The sequence below is a fragment of the Peromyscus maniculatus genome, chromosome 13 (genome assembly GCF_049852395.1).
Source record: "Peromyscus maniculatus bairdii isolate BWxNUB_F1_BW_parent chromosome 13, HU_Pman_BW_mat_3.1, whole genome shotgun sequence".
Taxonomy (NCBI): Eukaryota; Metazoa; Chordata; class Mammalia; order Rodentia; family Cricetidae; genus Peromyscus; species Peromyscus maniculatus.
The window spans coordinates 11214521-11233963 of record NC_134864.1 but is presented as its reverse complement, the minus strand read 5'-3'; the positions used below and the strand labels follow the sequence as shown (position 1 = coordinate 11233963).

Below are 19443 nucleotides of genomic sequence, written 5' to 3'. Positions count from 1 at the left end.
CACTCCTGAGTTCTCATACCTCTGACCTTCAAATGCCTCTTCCTCCTCTCCTCTGAAATGTCTAATCACCTCTTCCCTGGCATTCTGGCCACATTAGGTGACTTCAGTTCTACTAATTAAGCTAATAATTAGCTATATTTTCAAACTCTCCTTAGCCTGTGATTTCTAAATGTCCTCCCCCACTCCCACCTATTACCAGCCGTGATGTACCCAAGATTGCTTAGATGAGCATAGTCTAGTCACTGTTTCCCTCAGTGATGGTCCAAAAGGTCCCATCTAGCAGGGAAAGCCAGGAGTGGATGGATTCCGAGCTGCTAGAAGAAGCCACACTTCAACACCACCCTGGCCACACTGCTGAGACTAAGACGTCCTCACTTAAGGGTGCCTCGTTCCTGGGGTCCTTCCTCTCCATCTTGCAAGGCCCTTCTTCTCCTCTCTGGTCTAGCAGCTCCCAACCACACTGGGTAGATGTCTCCATTTTGTCCATGTATTCCTCGAGGCCAAGGGGCTCGCCCATGGCCCTTGTAGAGGACAGTGGCTTTCTTGCTCTGTTCTTGGTGAGAAGGGCCCTCTAGAGGGTCATTAGGAGAGCTGGTGAATGGCCCTATCTCCAAACTTAAGCTCGGGTTTACCTCCGAGGGCCACCACTCTAAACCCAGTGGAACTCAGTGGGTCCTCTGTATATCAGGTAGTTATACTAGAAGGTATATCAGATAGGACTGATCGTTAGGAAGATGTATGAAGCTCAGAGCCCAGGCCTGTGAGGAGCCACAGCCCTGCTGTCCTCCAAGTCATATTCAGGAAAAGGGGACATGATGAATTCTGATCTGTGTGGGTCCCCAGATCTTTTATAAAGATAATTAGGTTTTTGTGTATTTGGGGTCACAACTAATATTTCCCCGTCTGTGGCCATGGAAGAAAGGAATTTAGGAAACACACAATCTTGTCACCCTGGCCCTGCCCTGTGACCATGGGTTGGGGTCAGCTCATCCACCGATTCCCATTGGGGCTGGCCCTGGCTATCAGACACTGTTGGCTGACTGGGTGGTGGCAGAGGAGAAGCCACAATGCTGGAGGTGGCACGGTAGGACCCATGGGCTCTGAAGAGGGTGGTGGAGGGGATCGAGAGCCTCCCGCTCTCCCTGGGCACCTGGGACAGGCAGGTCAGGGTCAGAGACTGTAGGCTCGTGGCTCGGGATGAGTGAGTCTCGACAAGGACATGCCTCTGGGTCCCTAAGGCAACATAGGCTGGTGGTCAGCGTGTCCTGGTGACTCCTGAGCTGCTGCAGGTGAGGCTGGCTGCCCAGTGCACTTAAGAATCTGGTCCCCTGGTTCCTATACCCTCTCCAGGGTCCTGGGCCATTTGGCCCGGCTCTGTCCACTACAGAAAACAGGTTGGCCAACCACTTGCTTATTCCTCTCGCAGCTGACGAAGAGGCTCCGGATTATGGCTCAGGTGTCCGTCAGTCAGGGACTGCTAAAATCTCCTTTGATGACCAGCATTTTGAAAAGGTACTGGGAAGGCTTGCCTGGTGTACCGAGGAACCCCTTCCCCTGAACCCTAGGCTCTAAGGGTCAGCCCTGGCAGGGTCCCATGGGCTTGGCGTCTTTTCTCTCTCCCTGAGCGCTGTGTCTGTCCCGTCCCTGGCTGTCTCAAACACACAATGTCCCTCCCCCAGTTTGTCAGGACCCACTTGGTCCAACCATCTTCCTGAGTCTCACACAGCAAGGCGTAGAGCTGGTAAGTAGAGCCAGCTTTTAGAATAGGCACCCCCCAATCTCCCTTCTCTTGGGTTAGCTGTTCTCGGGGTTCCCAAAGCATACTATAATTTCTACCATCCTTCTTCCTGCCTTCCCCAAAACCTGTGAGGATGAGGACAACCCCATTGAGGCCACCCTCTGACCCCCACAGAAAAAGTTATCTGAGGAGCCGGTAGAGGGATTAATCCCATGCAGTGCCCCTCCCCGGGTGGCTTATTTAGCTGTCTAGCTTCAGATCTCAGTCTTAGGATGTTCAAGATGGAAGAGCTGCCTGTGACCTGCCGCAGGAAGTGCCCTGGTTGGTAGAACTGAAGGCCAGGAATGGTTTCTGGTTTCCCTTCACTATGCCTCTTGCATGGAGGCAGGCAGAGTGTTCTCAGGCATTTCACACCTCAGCTCATCTAAACCAGAGAGTCGGAAGTAGAGTGGTCTAGAGAGGTGGGTGGCTTCATCTGGAGGTCAGTGGCAAGGCTGGCTCAGGGCCCGAGACCCAGGCCCCGGGGCACAGATCTCTATAGCCTGTGACAGGGAGGCTTTAGCTCAGCCATCTAGCTGCTCCCGGGCTTTCTCAACCCTGTGTCTTCACAGTTTCAGTCTGAGTCCTGCCCTGTGGTGGGGATGTCCCGCTCAGGGACCTCCCAGGAGGAGCTGCGCATTGTAGAAGGCCAGGGTCAGGGTGCTGACTCCGGGCCTTCAGCTGACGAGGTCAACAACAACACCTGCTCAGGTAGGCGCAGCCCCACTGTGTGGAAACATGGATGTGTGGGACCAGGGCCTGAAGAGCATGGAATCTAAAGGCCCCACGCTCTGCTCTGGCTCCCCACAGCTGTGCCTCCTGAAGGCCTCCTAGACAGCCCTGAGAAGTCTGCCCTGGATGGGCCCCTGGACACGGCCCTGGACCACCTCCGTCTAGGCAGCACCTTCACCTTCCGTGTGACAGTCCTGCAAGCATCCAGCATCTCTGCTGAATATGCCGACATCTTCTGCCAGTTCAAGTGAGCCTGTTGTCCATGCCCTGGGATACTGGGAAGTAGGATGCTCTCCCGAGGGGCGTGCAGCCCACATAGGCTGTGCTGGGGGCCATGCAGGCTCATGCAATGCCCAGTGAGGCCACAGGTCCTTGCTGCAAGTCCTTGCTCCAAGTTCCTCTTCTTGATCTGCAGCTTTATCCACCGCCACGATGAGGCCTTCTCCACTGAGCCCCTGAAGAACACTGGCAGGGGACCCCCTCTTGGCTTCTACCATGTCCAAAATGTAAGTCTTGGCCCTTATCCCCCAACACCCAAGGGCCTTCCCATGCATTCTTTCTCCTCTGAACGGACTGTCCTGGGGGCTGTCTGGCACCAGGTTATAGAACCTCTGTGCCGATACTGACATTGTGGTTTGTTAGCAGGGGCATCTGTAGTGTTTAAAATTGGAGCCTAGGGTCAGAATAGAGCTCCTGAAAGCTGCTCACAATGAGCCTTGGGTAGACACAGACACAGAGCATCCAGGGATGTCATGGCTGGAATTGGTGCTGAGGGCTGGCTGGGCCTGGAGTGCTGTGTTTTCATGGATACTGAACACTTTCAGATACGATCCATACTTCCCCCTTTTTCCCTCTAGATTGCGGTAGAGGTGACCAAGTCCTTCATCGAGTACATCAAGAGCCAGCCTATTGTGTTTGAGGTCTTCGGCCACTACCAGCAGCACCCATTCCCACCTCTTTGCAAGGATGTGCTCAGGTCATCTGCCTAGGTCACCCAAGTGTCCTTGTCTCCAGGCTACAGAGCCCATGTACCCGATGCCCTCTCCTTAGCTTTCTGGGATGGTCAGAGCATGGCCCGGCCTGCCTCTCTCCTTTGGAACCAGGTTCTTTAAAAAGACCATTGCTGTCAGAGCCTTGCCATCAGCCAAGCATGGGAAGCATCCAGGGCATAACCGGGTGTTGCTGCCCGCTGACCACTTCCAGGAAGGGAACACCTGTCTGACTCCCTCATTCTTTGTGGGGGAGGTGAGGGAGGGAAGTCCCAAGAGGCTAGGGTGTGAGGTTACCTGTAAGCCATCTCACCCTGTGTCCAGGAGGTGGGATGGGAACGCCAGCCACCCTGGGGCCTGGAGATTTGTTGAGAGGCCTTCCCTTCTCTCCAGTTCTATCTCTCTTCAGCTGAGCAGACCTCACAGCTGAGGGATGCCCGGGATATGATAATGGAAGAGGGAGGCAACAGAGATTATTTGGGACACTGCGTCCCTGGAGCCTTGAGAGCCTCTGGGATGGTGTCCAGGGCCCCAAGGGTTCCTCCTTTCACGTCTAAGTGTATACCAAGACCTGGGTTCTTCCTGGGTCTGATGAACAGGGGAATAAGGAATCCACGAATGGGCTTCTGATCAGCCTGCCCTACCTTGGGCTGCCCCAGGACTCACAGACACCAGCCTAGGTCTGCTCACTCTGGCTTTCCTCCACAGCCCCCTGAGGCCCTCACGTCGCCACTTCCCCCGGGTCATGCCGCTATCGAAGCCAGGTAGGTGAGACTCTCCCGAGTCCAGTGGGGCAGTGACGGCCCACACGATGGGTGCAAGTGTGGTTGAACCTGCTGTGAATGTAATGGTTTTTCAGGCTGCAGATGACACAGCACATGTCTTTGGCCTGTGGAGTGTACAGGCTTTGTGCCCTGCTCTTCAGCCCTGTCCACAGTTTAGACCCAGTGACAGGTGACATGATGAACAATCGAAGGGGACTTCAAGGAAGGGCCCAGAGCAGGAGCTGTGGACAGACATGGTTGGGCCCAGGAATATGGGGGTGGGGCGGGGTGGGCAGAAGCGGTCAGGAGGTAGGCATATTGGAGAGCCAGCAGAACTGAGTGTAGGGCGTCCTGGGCGAGGCGTGGGTGCTGGCAGGACACACTTGGACTGATAGATTCTGCTGTGGCCAAGGGTAGCTCAGGTAACAGGGCAGGCAGCGGGGTCCTGTTCGTGTGATAGGACCTCTGAGCCAGTGTCTCTGCTGTCCTGGTGGTGCTCGGCGTCTCAAGCCACCACCCTCATACCCAGACGCGGAAGGCCACGTGCTCCTATGTGGGTGTGGAAAGCATAAGTGGCCACTCATGTGAGACCAGTGCCAGATCTCTCATGCCTGAGTGGGCAGAGCTAGGGGGACCTGGCCGTGGGTACGCCAGTTGGGCACCTCTGTTTGGGCAATGTGTTGCCCATGCAGCCTGTGTGGCACTCTCCCTGAGTACCCCCACGGCGACATTGCTTTCTTGTCTTCCTAGTGCCTGCCACTAAGCTCAGCACCATGACGCGGCCTTCCCCAGGTCCCTGCCATTGCAAGTACGACCTGCTGGTCTACTTCGAGATCTGCGAGCTGGAGGCCAATGGCGAGTGAGTTGGCACCCAGAGTGCCCATGTTGGGCACCAGCTTGGGGTCCAAGAGTCTGTGATGATGAAGGGCACTGGGAACGGTGTTCTGAGGGCAGCTGAGAATCCACAGTGGCTAACATGGGAAGGGAAGGTCGGTGGGCTCTGAGCTGATGTCTGGGGAGGTCCAGCACCAGGTTCTCCTTGAGTGCCCCAGTCTTAAGGCATGGAGCACAGAAGCCCTTACACACAGTACCCAGGTCATTGGGTGTAGATTTCTGACTTGTAGGGTGTGAAAGAGAATATGAGAGCTGCTGTAGAGAGCTAGCCCAGAAGGACCTGCTCTCCTCAAGGGGTGGTCAGTGATCCCGCTTTCAGCTCTGCTGACTCTGGGACAGAGAGGGGTTTTGCACCTCACCATCACTGTCTTTTCCAGTTACATCCCTGCTGTGGTAGACCACCGTGGAGGGATGCCGTGCATGGGGACCTTCCTCCTCCACCAGGTGGGAAGCCTCACCTGCCCTCCTCAAACCTGGCCCTGCTCCAAAGTCCCCCGTGTCCCCAGTGCCCCCTGACGGTTCCCTCTCCTGGCATGTGACAGGGCATCCAGAGACGGATAACTGTGACGCTGTTGCATGAGACGGGAAGCCACATCCGCTGGAAGGAAGTGCGAGAGCTGGTTGTGGGTGAGTGGTGTGGGTAGGGGTTACCTCAGGAGTGGACTATTGTGGACAAAACCCTGGGTTCTAGCCACAGTTCCGTCCTGTGCTGTGTGGCTCTGGCTAGGTCACCAAGCCTTTCTGTGCTTCAGCACATCGCCTGTAAGGGAGGAGAGCCCTGGATCTGTGCTATAGAACCAAGTTTCTACCTAATCTGTGTTGCCCTTCCAGGGTAGTGCATCACAGAAAAACAATGGAAAACTGCCAGGTGTCACCGTTCTGGAAATCAGGGTGCCAGCAGGCTGTCTGGGGCGCGGCAGGGTCCTTCTCTGCTTTGCCTGGTCTTGGGAGGTGGCTGTAGTCCTGAGTGTCCTTAGCTTGTGGAAGACTGCTCCAGTCCTCAGCTTTACCGGGCGGGCTCCATGCGCTTTGATGGTACCAGACATAGGGCTGTCACGCTCACTCCAGGATGACTTTAGCTTGGCTAATGGCACTGCTGTGCTGTGGGGTTGGGACTCTAGCACATCTTGTAGGGAGGACAAGAACACTGTCTTTCTCTGTGACCTCCCCTTTTGAACTCCGCTTTACCAAGCTGTCCTCTAGACTCTCACTTGGGGATATCTACCCATGTAGATATCCGTCCCAGGACGTAGCTCCTCTACCCTGGAGCCAAGGCATCTCTATCTAGAAGCTCCTCCCAGTCCTGGGTAGGCAGGATCTCAGGACCAGTGTCCTTAGGCTGACCTGTCATCCTGTGTCCCAGCATACAGGGCTGTGGAGAGCTGATCTGGGTACCAGGATGGACACTTGTGTTTTACAAGCTCTGTGTCAGGGATCAGAAAAAGCTGAAATCAGTGATCAAAGCGTCCTATGGGGAGAGTCCAAACTGAATCAGTTCCAAGACCAAGGTCAGGCCCAGCACCTGGCTTCTGAACCAAGCTATCTCTGGAGTGGGGGCAGCTCTGCCTCTGCTGTCACCCAGTGGTGTCCCACCCCACCGTGTCCTCCAATTTAGATGGACAGCCCAGACTGCCTTAAATCTCACCTTCTCCGCTTCTAAAAATGCAGACACCAAAAGCTGCCAATTTGGGGTGGCAATGGGGACTTAAGGGAAGTAGGGGAGATACTGCTGTGATCACTCAGTCCCATTCAGGTTATAGCCAAGCCTGGCATCGCTCCCAGGAAGGCATGGGTCTTTTAGATCCCGTGAAGTGGACATTGTGGAGATGGGCCAGCAAAGTAAGGAAAGACAAGAGCCCCTGGGGGGCATGAGCTCCGTATAGGTGGCCTTTTGAGGAATACAGATGATCCTAGCCATGTCCTCACCTCCCTCTTGTGTCCTGCCAAGTATGTCCATCAGATCCTCAGGCGGAGAGCTCTATGAAGGCCAGTTCCCAGGGTTGAGTATCTGCTCTGGGCAGGTTTCCTTGCCCTAAACTTCTCCTTGTCATGGGTATCCCAAGCAATGGAGAGTCCGGCATCAGGAAAGGACTGGCTGGAGGACCCCAAATTGCCTCCTCCCAGAATCCTCATGCTGTAGAGCTACAGGGAACTGGGCAGGACTGCCCAGGATGTGCAGCGGAGGAGAGGGAAGCTGGTCACTCTGCTGCTGGAGCAGAGGACTTGTGAGTCATCTGTGTGCTCCTTTCAATGGGCAGAAAGTTGCTTCCAGGGTGAGGAATTATGAGATGAAATGTCTCTCTCACAGACAGACAGATGGACTCCAAAAGTAGGCATCTCCTAGGCCCTGGAAGAGTGGCTAGTGAGCAAAGGGCGTATACATGGACAATGCGGCCTTCTCCCTTCATTATTGTTATGTTAAGCATAAAATGGGGTAGGTTCATCCCCTCCTCGTCCCACAGGTAGCTTGCTAAGCTAGGTAGCTGAGATCCACCAGAAAGTGTAACTAGAGTTGAAAAATAGAATGCAGCCCTCTATGGAAGGAGACAGAGAAGGGAGGCATTGGCTCTGTCACAGGAGCCACCAGGTCTCCATCAGCCTCCTGGTCCACCCTAGTGCCTTTTACTCATGGCCAGCAGTCATGTAGGGAATCCGCTTGCCACCCTGGCTTCTGTCCAGAGGCCTCAGCATCCCTTGATCATCAGCCTTCCTGGGCAATGACACCCAGCCACTGCCCTTCCCACAGGTCGCATCCGAAACACTCCAGAAACTGACGAATCTCTGATTGACCCCAACATCTTGTCCCTCAACATCCTCTCCTCGGGATATGTCCACCCAGCCCAGGATGACCGGTGAGTCACGAGAAGGGTGGGGAGAACCACAACTCCTGCTGACCAGCTCCCACCCAGGTCAACCGCCAGCCTGCCATGGTCTCTACTGACCCAGCCACTCATGCCCCGGCCTGCTCCAGGCCTACATACCCTCTTTCTAACACCTAAAGGGACAGTGCAGTGAGCAATGGCCTGTGGCCTCCAAGTCTCTCTGCTCCCTTGATTGCATGTCTCCTATCCCTGGTTTATACTCTTCATGTCATCCTGTCTGTCGCCTGGTGAGTGCCAGCATAGGCTCAGGGTCCTGTCCCTGGGAGTTTGTAGGTAGATGGTTGGTGGCATGGGGCGGGAGACTTAACATGCAGGCCATGCTTCTGAGGACCACACTGGTATGAACAGGTCTGAAGTCTCTAGCAAGGGCCCCAGGGATGTGGGGATCACGAAGGCAGTCCAGAGCCCACAGAACTGGCATTTGAGCAGCTTGAAGAGGGGTGACTGTGGGTCACCACTGAACACATGCTTTTCATGGCTTTCCAAGCTCCAGAGGGTCCCAGCTCCCATCCTCATTTGAACAGTAGAGGGGCAGCGGACCTCTGAGATGTTCTTGGCAGCCCTGAAGGGTTTGCCAAGGTGCGTGGGTATGACAGTCCTCACAAAGGCTGCCAACGGCCAGGCACTGCAGGAGTCACCCTGCCAAGGCGGATGCCCAGCTGGACAAAATTGCCTGGGACACAGTCTTCCAAGGATTTGTGGAGCGTTTGGCAGGGGCTGAGCCCCAGCCTGGTTCTTCCTCAGCCTGGCCCAAGGCCAAGGAGCCAAGAGCTGACCCAGGACCTATAGCTGAGGCTGTTTGTGGCAAAACATTTTTTTGAGGGTGTGACAGACACCCTTGGAGAGGCGCAGGAGGATCACACCCCTGTGAGGGATTGTATGGACCCAGAATCCTGGGTGTGGCTTGTTCTTCCAGCTTCTGGGTCCAGAGCTCTACTTCTTCACAGACACCTGGGGAGACACCAGAACAGGTCCTCCCCAAAGCACCATAGGCAGCCTCAACCAGGAGCCCGGGCTGGGCCGCAGTGGGGACAGTGAACAGGACAGAGACTAGGGTGTACACATGTGGCTCTGCTCCTCATCCTGTGCTCCTGGAGGTGTTCTCTTGGGAAGATGGCACTAGGAGGGGTAGGCTGGAGTTCACGTCGAGGAATAGGAGGAGCGCCAGACCACGACGTGAGCCGGGACCTAGAGCGTCCTCTGGTCTTCCATCGCCTCTTGCTCTGCAAATGGACCCTGCTGAGGCAGGAGACCTATGACCACTCCTAATACGGGTGCTGCCCCTGAGTGTAGGCCATGGTACCTGGGCATGGGAGTTCAGGGCCATGGAGGCGAGGGTGGGCACTGGGAGGCCCCGTCTGACACTGAGTGCTAAGAGGTGCTTTGGGGTCTGGGAGTGACTTAACTCCCCTGACCTCTGACCCACCCACTGCAAGACATTCTGGGAGCAGAGGAGGGTGGGACCAGGCCAGTGGGTAGGTGGGAGCCTTCTGGGCCATCCTTCCTGTTGTCTCCTTGTATTGAAGACCTTGTGGCCGGTGTCTTCTTGTCATCCGCTCCCCACCAGCTCAGCTGTTGAGAGCAACTAGGAGGCCAAGACTCATTGTCCCTCAGCTGACAGAACCTTGGTTAACCAGGCTCGGCCCTGGCGCTGGACTGCCTAGCTTCTGTCCTATTCCGTGTCCAACCCCACACCTAGGCTGGAGCCCCTGGGTGCCAGGAAGAGGGAAGACAGACGTGGCCGCTGGCTTGGCTCCTGCCCTTGCTGTTCCTGCTGGTGCAACCTCAGCCTTCCCTACCCCAGAAAAGTCTCAGGCACGCTCCTTAGTCCATGGCCTCCTCCCCAGGGCCCACTGGGGCCAGCTTCCTGTTCCCTGGACATGGCTGACATCTTAGGAGCCTTTGAGGGCCAGGCTGCTCAGAGACCAGCCACTGTGGAGAGGCTGAGGCTTGGGCCCGGCCCAGCTCTGCCCAGGGCCTCAGGCTACCATGCGCTTTGCCACACCTGGGCCTCTTCCTGCTCCGTGGTCCCTGCTTTGCAGACCCCCTGGCCCTGAGTGGGTCTGCCAGCCACAGGCGGCTGCCCGCCACTGCCGCTTGCTGCTGCTCCCCTGCTGTCCCGCTGCCCACCCGCAGCCCTTCACTAACGTGTGGTTGTTTGTGTTTTGCAGGCAGTTTCTTGATTCGGACATACCTAGGTACCATTTCTGTCCCTCGGTTTGATTTCGGCCTCTTCCCTTCCCTTCCCCTTCCCCGGTCACCTACACAACCCTGGAATTTTTAATTTCTAGCTTTTTCAACTCATAACTTGCTCACCTTTCCTTCCTGTTTCTCCCTCCTTTTAATTTCGTTTCCTTGGTATAATAGCGTTCTGGTTTTTATTTTTATTCTCCTCCCCCAGCCCCACCTTCCTGGCTGAGTCTCTCCCGCCTCCTCTAGCCTTCACTCCTGATCTCGGCTGCTTTTGTAGTTCTCTGCCTCTGTAGACACTGGCCGGCTCCTGCTCCTCCCATCCCAGCCTTGCCTTCTATGCCAACCTCTAGCCTGGCCACAGTGGGTGCAGGTATCTCCCGCATGCAGGCTGGACAACCCGGCTGCTGGGCTGCACCAGCTCCCAAGGGCCAGCCACTTCCTGCAAGGGGTCGTAGCAGGCAGAGCCGGGAGCATGGGGAAGGGGCAGACAGGACCCACTGCCAGGAGACTCGAGCTCCCATGTGCTCCACAGCTGCCAGGGAGCCCTTTCCAGGCCAAGTCAGGAAGAGGGACATCACGCGAGCCTCACTTTACCCCAGCCATGGCCTCGGCCTCGCTTCTTGGAAGTGGCAGGCACTAACTCCACGAGGAGACTAGCAGGCTTTTGAACGTGGCTTGTGCCCATTTCAGACTCACTTACCAGTGCTGGGTCCTGGTAGGGGAGATTGCTGCAGCTTCCTTTCGCATTGGCCTGTGCCGGGACTCAGTGCTCACTGGGAAAGGACAGCCTTCAAGTCCCGAGTCCATACTGAGTCCAGGGAGAACTTGGGGCTGTTCTGAATGGAAGGCCAAGCAAGATGCCACCTTCTGGGCACTGGCAGGACGGTGGCCAGAGCTTCGTGGTGGTTATCTGTCTCATGGGTCAGCTTTCCTAAAGTCATGAACGCTTAAACCTGTAAGCTGCTCCACCTACACAGAGCTCTAGGGTGGAGTGGGCAAAGCCGGGACTTCAGGTGTGTCCTTGTGGTCATGGCTGTCATGGTCTGAGCAGAAAGTATTCATTTGCTGCCTTGCCTGGGTACCTGGGAGTGGGGGCCCCAGAAGGAGACTCTATGGGGTTATAGAACAGAGGTTCTTTGGAGCATATTCCTTGGGCCATAATAGGTGTGGGACACATTTGAGTTATTGACCAGATCTTTTTCACGTGATATTGTGGGCCAAGAGCCGAGTGGACACTCCCTGGGGACCTGGGGCTAAAGGAGGCAGAAACCTCGTCAAGAGACACCTGGAGTGGTGGTCACATGCAAGCAGAGGACACAGCTCTGCCAAGCCTGAGCATTTCTCCCTACCAAGATCAGCTGGGTGGGCTCACTGGAGGAGGTGGCATGTGAGCTGGCTTTGGAGGCAAGTGATCTATGCTCAGACCAAAACAGAACTGGGCATCCGTCTGCTGGCGGCCTCTGTGTGTTAGAGAGGTCTTCTTAACTGGACCAGGTAGTTCCAGCAACAGATATCTAGTACCTCCAGGAGTGTTAGTAACCGGCCTAGGGCTTGACCTCATGAGAGGGAAGGAAGGAAGGGAGGAAGGAAAGGAAGGAAAGGAAGGAAGACGGGAGAGAGGGAAGGAAGGAAGAAGGGAGGGGAAGGAAGAAAGGAAGGAAAGAAAGAAAGAAAGAAAGAAAGGAAGGAAGGAAGGAAGGAAGGAAGGAAGGAAGGAAGGAAGGAAGGAAGGGAGAGAGAGAGAGAGAGAGAGAGAGAGAGAGAGAGAGAGAAAGAAAGAAAGAAAGAAAGAAAGAAAGAAAGAAAGAAAGAAAGAAAGAAAGAAAGAGAAAGAAGAGAGGAAGGAAAAAGGGAGGGAGGGAAGGAAGGAAGGAAGGAAGAAGGAAGGAAGGAAGGAAGGAAGGAAGGAAGGAAGGAAGGAAGGAAGGAAGGAAGGAAGGAAGGAAGGAAGTCTTTCTGTCATTAGACTGGAACTCAAGCTTCCTCCCAAAACCAGTTCTACAGGACAGGGATCCATTGTGGTGGCCAGTAATGCCATCATGGCTATGAAAAGGGAGAAGCCTTATCCCATGTGATCCTGGGACCACCCAGCTGAGCTAGAGGCAGCCTCATTGAGTCACTTGCTAACTAAAGAGGGACATGAAAGTGCCAGAACTTTCTGGAGGTTAGTCCTGCCCTGGGCATGGAGGTTGTGACAGCTGCAGGCTGTGATGAATTGGCTGATTCATGCAAAGCTCTCAGTTCAGAACCGTTATTGTCACTGACAGTGCCTTTGGTGTCAAAATGCAGAGCTCCTGAGCAAATTCGTGGTTTTTATCCTGATCGCTGAGGGACCACACCAAGACACTGTGGGTCACACACAGGGACTCCATGAGAGTTGTGGAGTGTTAGCATGGGAGTTTATGACTTCTTATCCACATTTTAAAAGACACTCAGTCTGCCCATCCTGTGCTCCTTCAGTGGCTTCATATCCTGCCTACGCTGAGTTATGGCATTCTCCTGGATGGGTGTAAGAGGCAGCAGGTCCTTTAAAGCCGGGTCCTTCTGAAGCATCCACAGGAAGCAGAGAAGCAGCTGGATCTTGGCTCTTTTCATCTACCCAGCTTCAGAACTCATTTTCCTAAAGCTCTGAGAGTTCTCTAGCCTCCTGGGGAGGGCCGGATGTGGGGTCTCATGGAAACCTATTTCCCTGTCTATCTCTCCTGATGTATTTGTGAGATCATAGCATTCGTCCTTTGAGGCATCCCTCCAGCTGCATCTGGAACTGTGGGGTCCACAGACACTAAATCCCATTGGACACTCCTTCACCCCACCCCCACTGCAGAGGCAGACTGAGCAAGCTCTGTCCTTGCCTTGAGGCCCTGGGGTGGGGGTGGGCGATAGCAAAGAGCTTTGCATCAGGATCCAGCTCCTGAACGTCCTTGATGAGGGCTGGGCCCTACGGAGAAATGCACCAGGAAGGAGGAATTCAACCAGGCTGGGAGTGGAAAGGGGTCCCATGAATACAAGAGGAGAGTCAGGGGCAACTAACCAGGATTTCCCTAAAGGTGGGTCTGGCCAAAGTGAGTCCTCCCCCAAGGATAGTGACTATCAAGACTGGGCGTACCAATGTGGAGTGTTGGGGGGGTCATGGAATGAAGGCCGTCTTCCAGGTACAGAAGTCATTACCAGCTCTGACTGCCTCTGCTGGGCTGTGGCCCCAGCACTTGCCAGGCAGATCTTAGCTAGAGCCACACTGTTTTCCTGGGTTCCTGTACATCCCTATGGTCTGTGTATCAGGAAGAGGCTCTCCGCAACTACATGCCCTCTCTCTGGCTTGCTTGCCATCCTGTCACGGTGAGCAGCACCTCCTCGCCTAGGTGTCCTCTTCACCTGCTTGTCTCCATCTCCCCTTTGCCTGTCTGGATCTGCTGAATATGTCTTCAGGTTAGGGTTCAGATTCTAGCCTCCTAGTTCCCCCAAAGGGTGGGACCCTTGAAGGAACCACAGGTGACCTTGAAGAGTGAGAAAGCAGGCCAGGATGATCTGATCAGGACCCAGCCAGAGAGGCAGAGAGCCACCACTAACGGGCAGGGAGGGTTCGGAGCACAGCTTGCTAAGGTGGCTGGTCCAGCCTCCAGAGGGCGTTTTCGGGGGCAGCAACTGAGCCTGGTGGTGCTCCTGCCATGGCAGTCCTCGGAGAGGGTCCAGCTGCGTGTGGCCACTGTCATGGGCCATCAGATCTGGAGCTATGGGTGGAATTTGTCCTTGGCCGTGCATTGTGTCCTATCTAGACCTTTTACACGGGGTCTCCAAGGTGATCCCTGGAACGCTTCCCTGTTCTCAGTTTGTTATCAATCATGCCATCAAGCCCCTCCCCCACGGCGGAAGGAGCTGCCCCGGCTGTGGCTGGGATCCCCTCAAAGATCTAAGAGTCAGAGTCATGGTGCAGTTTAAATATACTTCCATAGCTGGCAGCAGCAGCAGCAGCAGCAGGCAGAGAGCGTCGCCAAGGAGTGACAACATGTATTTACAAACGTGTCATCGTAACCCACAAGCTGATTCAGAGAGCATGAGCAAGAGGAAGTTTGTTTTTTTAAGGTTTTTCATTTTTGGATTGCATCAGTTATTTTGAAACAGTGATCTTTAGTCACAGTGATCAATACCAAGAGACGTCAGCAGTAGGTTGACGAGACAAGCTTGCAGCAGCACCCATGCAAGCTCCTGGTTGTGACCGTCCTGTGACAGTCACTTGCGGGCAGTTGTGATGAGAAGTCTCCCTCCACGGCCTCCTGGGTTTATCTTTTATGTGTCATAGTTGACACAGGGAATCCATTTCAATCCGTCGATGTCCTCCTTCCATTCACGGTATCGCAGACAGTAGGATCTGCTGCTCTCTAGCACCTGATGTGCTCATGCCTGCCCTCTGGAGGCCAGGCCAGGAAGTGCAGCTACCTTCACAAGGACATTCACAAGCATCATTCTGGTCAGACTGGGAAAATGCATGTTTCTAATTTACAAACAGGCGGTGGCGTGGAGTCACTTGCCCAGGTCTGTGATGATAATGGAGGTAGACAAGGCAGTTGTTCCAGCGTACCCACTGTCCTGTTTGTGGCCAATCCTTGCGTAGTGAATCTGCAGTACTCACACGTGGTTCATTCCCTGCTTGAACACTACGCCTGCTGTATTACAGATCTGAATTTGGCTGTCCTGTTTGTAGGCTTTGCAAGGACAGCTGTGTCCCCTTAGGAGAGAAGAGAACCACACAGTAGGCCTCCTGGTGTCCCTTCGGGTCAAATAAGCCAGTTGGAGTCAGGACATTGCCCAGAGCCCAAGCTACTACATCCTTAGGCTCTGGCTCTGACTTTAGAAGGAGCCTTGCTGGCCAACCTTTCCTTTGAAGACCCTATGTTACCGGCCCCACACACTGCATGGTGCAGATTAGACGTTTCACGTCCCGTCTATTGGAATGGGGTCCCAGGAATGCCATGTCTATGGGGAGGCCAAGGGAGTATGCACAGTAGACATGGGCTCAGGAGTCTCCAGAGGGGTCACAGCCAAAGCAGTTGGTGATGGGCCTTGGAGGGACTTTGCCTGCCCTAGACCTGTTTCTTCAGCTGTACTTGGAGGGTCTGCAAGGCGATGGGGAGCAGAGCAGATAACAGAGGCCGTTCAGGGTCAGCTGAGGTTCTCTGCTCACAGTTTCTGACTCAGTGGTCTGGGGTGAGGCTCGAGAATGCACACCCTAGCAAGTTCCTGAGTGGTTCTGGTATAGGGTCTTGGCTGTTTGGACTGCTCTCGTGGTATATCTGAGAGCTACTGGTCCATTTCCCGACACTCTAGGAAACTATCTGAGGTTGGGTGACTTGGAGAAGAGTGTTTGGGCTTGGAGTCCTGGTCCATTACGGGCTGGGATCAGGGGAGACTGGCATCTGGAGAAGGCTTCTTGCTGCACTTATAAAGTGACATTAAGGCATCGTGTGACAAAAGGCAGGAGACGCACGTGTATGTCTCCTCTTAGTCATCAGAGTTCTGTCATGGAGAGCCCCAAGCAGCCTTATGTACTTCCACTCGCTCCTGGAGGCCGCATCTCTAGACACTGTCTTCCACCTGCCGATGCCTCCCAATAGGGAGCACATTTTGGCCCAGGAATGCTGGGGTGCCCATCTCTAAGCCATTGGCTAAATGTCAGCCTGTAAGGAGTGAGAGGATGTGTGGAGGAGGTCCAGGCTTCCCCTGAGGTACCTGATGCCCAGTAATCCAAGGGGATCCTGAACTCCCTGTAGAGTGGGGGTCCACTGCACCTCCAAGGGCTTCCCCATTGTCTTTGTCCTGGGCTTTCCTGTGTAGGCCACCTCGGCATCTCTGGATTCTATTTTTCTGCCTTATTATGGATGGTAATAGATCGTGGGCCCCACATAGTGGCCTGCATATTTGGTGGGTCCCACAAAGGTGACAGTACCTCTGCTTCCCCTGCACCACCCCCAGCTTGCCCATTCTTGGGCAGGGTGATTTCCCTCAGCAGAGGCTTCAGGAACACTGAGAAGCTCCAGATCCTCCAATCCTTGGGCCACCACAGTCTATGTCCCATGATCTAAGCCATGGCTGGTGGAGGATAAAGCCTGGTCACAAGGCCCCGTGTGTACAGCCCCCAGGGGACAGCAGATGACCTCCAGGGCGAGGGACCAACCACCATTTGGAAGTGACTTGTTGATGTGGGAGCCTGTTCTGGTTGGCTACCTGGTCACTGGAGGATGGGACAGTTTTGAAAAGGCCAGTCCTGCTACCGGAAATGGTCCAAATGGAGTCATACCTGCCTCAAATTGGCATCCCCTGGTCAGGCCTTCAGAGATATTCCAGTTCGCTGGGGTTTGCAATATCCTCCGCCAATACACTCAAGGGCAGCAGTTTTCTTTTCTCTCACCTGGGCCCAGGCTAAGGCCACTTTAGACCAGCTGGAAGAGCCCACTCTATTTCCAGAAGCACCCCAGATAACTCCGAGACCACACTAGCCTGGACAGGCTTGGGGCTCCGTCCCTGAGGGGGACCCCAGGCTGGAGAAACCATACTCTTTCCAAGGGCGTAGAGGACTACACACACACACACACACACACACACACACACACACACACACACACACCCTACATTCGGAAACTGCAGGCCACTTCAGAGACTTCGAAGGCAAAGGATGGTAGATACGGGTGGGTGCAAGGTCCAAGCAAGCTGTGACAGTGACGGTCCTGCCCTGGTGTCCCTCTAACAGTGGCACTGGCTGGAGACGGCCCACGCCAACCCTACGCTCTCCTCACTCACACATTAGCTCCTCGGTGCTGGAGGATAAAGTGGGGGACAGTTACCGCCGGGAAACAGAGCCAAGAGGCAGCTGCCCCCTGTGGTCCTCGCTGGAGGCAGTTCTGTGAGGATGTGGGGCATCTGTGGGGCTGGGCTGGGGCTCCAGGGGACCCCTCAGCAGCTGTGCCGCCATGGAAGGCCTGTTCTGACGTCTCGCTCTCTTCTGTGTGTGTGCGTGTGTCCTGGCTGCGCCCTTAGCGTTTCCTTCGGAAATGACACTAGGTACAGGCACCATTCTCCCCTGCCCTGCTTGCTCCACCCCCTCTACTCTGCCCCCCACCCCACCCCTTCTCCTCCAGGGCTGCCTGCTCTTCGCCCTGTTCTGGTTGCCCAGCTGCCTCCACCCGCCTTAGACCTCTCCTTAGTGATCCGTGTCTGACGGTGGTCCTGTCCAGCCTGCTTTGTTCCGTGTCCCCGGCCCGCTGACCCCCCACATCCTATTCCCTGGACAGTGTCATACAGGAAGAAAGGCAGCACCCAGCCAGGCTCTCACATGGCCAGGCACCTCAGGGAGCCTGCTGGCGGCCTTGAACGGCCTGGCCGTGAGGTGGTGGGAGAGTGTGCTGCCGCCTGGCCTGTGAACTGTGTGTCGGTGAGGATGCTTGGAGGGAGTAGGGCTGTGGGGTGGCCATGCTGTGAGCTGAGGCAAATTCCCCCCCCCCCCGCCCCCAACCCTGGAGGTTTCTGTTAGGATAAATGAAACAGATGCTGTCATCTTCCAGAGCAGGGGCCTATGGGAATTGTGGTGCAGAGGTCCCTAGAATAGATGTAAAGTCCTGGGCTCCCGGTAGCCACCCTGAGCCATCATCCTGGGAAAATCTGAGTCCTGCTGACACCCCAGCTGGATACAGGGACAGAGGAAAGAGCCCAAGGTTGCTATTCTCATGGAATTGCTCTCAGGAGCCCATGGGAAGCTGCTTACGGGCCACTGTTTCCACTCCAAGCATCCTCCTCCAGGGCCTTCCCTTGGCAGTGGGAGTCTCAATGGAAGGGGCGGGCTGAGGAGGGTTGGGCTCGTTTGGGGAGATCCCTGGTGATGTCTCCTTGCTCAGACTGAGGCCAGGGCAGCTCCTGCCCCTTCCTCCACCCTCTTCCTTAGCCGTGGTGTGTCCTCTGAGGGTTCTTCCCTTCCTCCCAGTCCACACTGTGGAGCTGAGGAAGCTGGGGCTGGCAGGCAATGGCCCCAAGGAGGGCCCTGCTTGGCCCTGGGTCTGAGTGAGGAGGGGTCAGCCCTCCTTGGTGCCACCCAAGCTTCCCAGCCTGTGACTCTGGTGATCTCCCTGCAGTTCTCCTCTATCTGTGTCTGTCTGCATGTTCCCGTCCCTGCTGAGAGCGACCCGACACGTCCCCTTTTGCCTCTGCTTTCTTCTAGGACCTTCTACCAGTTTGAAGCAGCCTGGGACAGCTCCATGCATAACTCTCTCCTCCTGAATCGTGTCACCCCTTACCGGGAGAAAATCTACATGACCCTCTCTGCCTACATTGAGGCAAGACACCCACATCCACAGCACCCCCTATAGCTTGAGGGACTTGCAAAGTGACATTGAGGTCCGGTGACCCCACTCTCTTGAGAACGCCTCAAGTCCTTGAGTAAACCCACATGCCTTGGGCAATGCTCAAAAGTAGTACACACCTGTATCTTTAGTGTGTGGGTTTCAGCTTTGAGACTACAAAATGGCTGCATCACCACCAGACATTGCATCAATATTCCAGAAAGTACAAAAATAGAAGTCCTTCGCTGCCACTCCTACCCCGGGGCCTGCAGCCACCAGGCTATGGCCAGGTGTGTGCTGTGGCCCTTCTCTGAGGCACACAGGTAGAGACCAGAATGTGAGTGCTTCCGCTTGGGCACAGCATCAAAGGAGAAGTTTAGAGACAGTGGGAGCCAAGCCTCCTAAAGGCCATCACTTCTCCATGGGGACAAATCACCCCAGATATCAGGTGTGGGCTGCCTCAGGGGCAGTGACGCAGTGAGCCTGGGAAACACAGGCCAGACCCCATGCTCGGGGCACATTTGCTGTGATATACCCACCATGCACAGCTGGCGTAGCAAGCACCAGCAGAAAGGGATTGGCTGTGGCCCTGTTAGAGTCAAGAGTGAGAGTTGGCCACGTCCAGCCTTGATCTGCAAGAAGATTTCAGGCTAGGCCCCTGGTTTATGGTTACACAGCCAGGGAGCAGGGTAGAGCCCTGGAGATCCTTGCTAGCCCCTGTCTTCTGCAATGGGGGGGGGGGAGCACGCAGAACCCTGGTTCCCTCCTCTAGGAGTCTGGCAAGGGTCAGGAGCAGGCATTAGCAGCCTTCAGTGAGTAGCTCTTATGTCCTAAAGGAAGGGAGGGAGAGGTGGACACTGTTGCTGGTTGAGCTGGGGCCCGGGCTCT

The 19443-nt window shown here is 55.3% G+C and overlaps 1 protein-coding gene across 16 annotated transcripts in view; it reads left to right on the top strand.

Moving 5' to 3' along the window:
- Positions 1–19443, top strand: part of Kif1a (kinesin family member 1A) — an 89042-nt gene that overhangs the window by 59191 nt on the left and 10408 nt on the right. For 7 of the 16 annotated variants that reach the window (XM_076549658.1, XM_076549653.1, XM_076549650.1 and 4 more), the window contains 12 exons: positions 1427–1512; positions 2350–2488; positions 2588–2756; positions 2925–3015; positions 3367–3485; positions 4207–4262; positions 5013–5121; positions 5534–5600; positions 5699–5783; positions 7903–8008; positions 10210–10236; positions 18435–18549. In XM_076549658.1, coding sequence (XP_076405773.1) covers positions 1427–1512; positions 2350–2488; positions 2588–2756; positions 2925–3015; positions 3367–3485; positions 4207–4262; positions 5013–5121; positions 5534–5600; positions 5699–5783; positions 7903–8008; positions 10210–10236; positions 18435–18549 — 1169 coding nt within the window. Of the gene's footprint in view, positions 1–1426; positions 1513–2349; positions 2489–2587; positions 2757–2924; positions 3016–3366; positions 3486–4206; positions 4263–5012; positions 5122–5533; positions 5601–5698; positions 5784–7902; positions 8009–10209; positions 10237–17260; positions 17285–18434; positions 18550–19443 lie in introns of all 16 variants that reach the window. The other 9 variants (XM_076549660.1, XM_076549654.1, XM_076549657.1 and 6 more) reach the window with 2 other exon arrangements.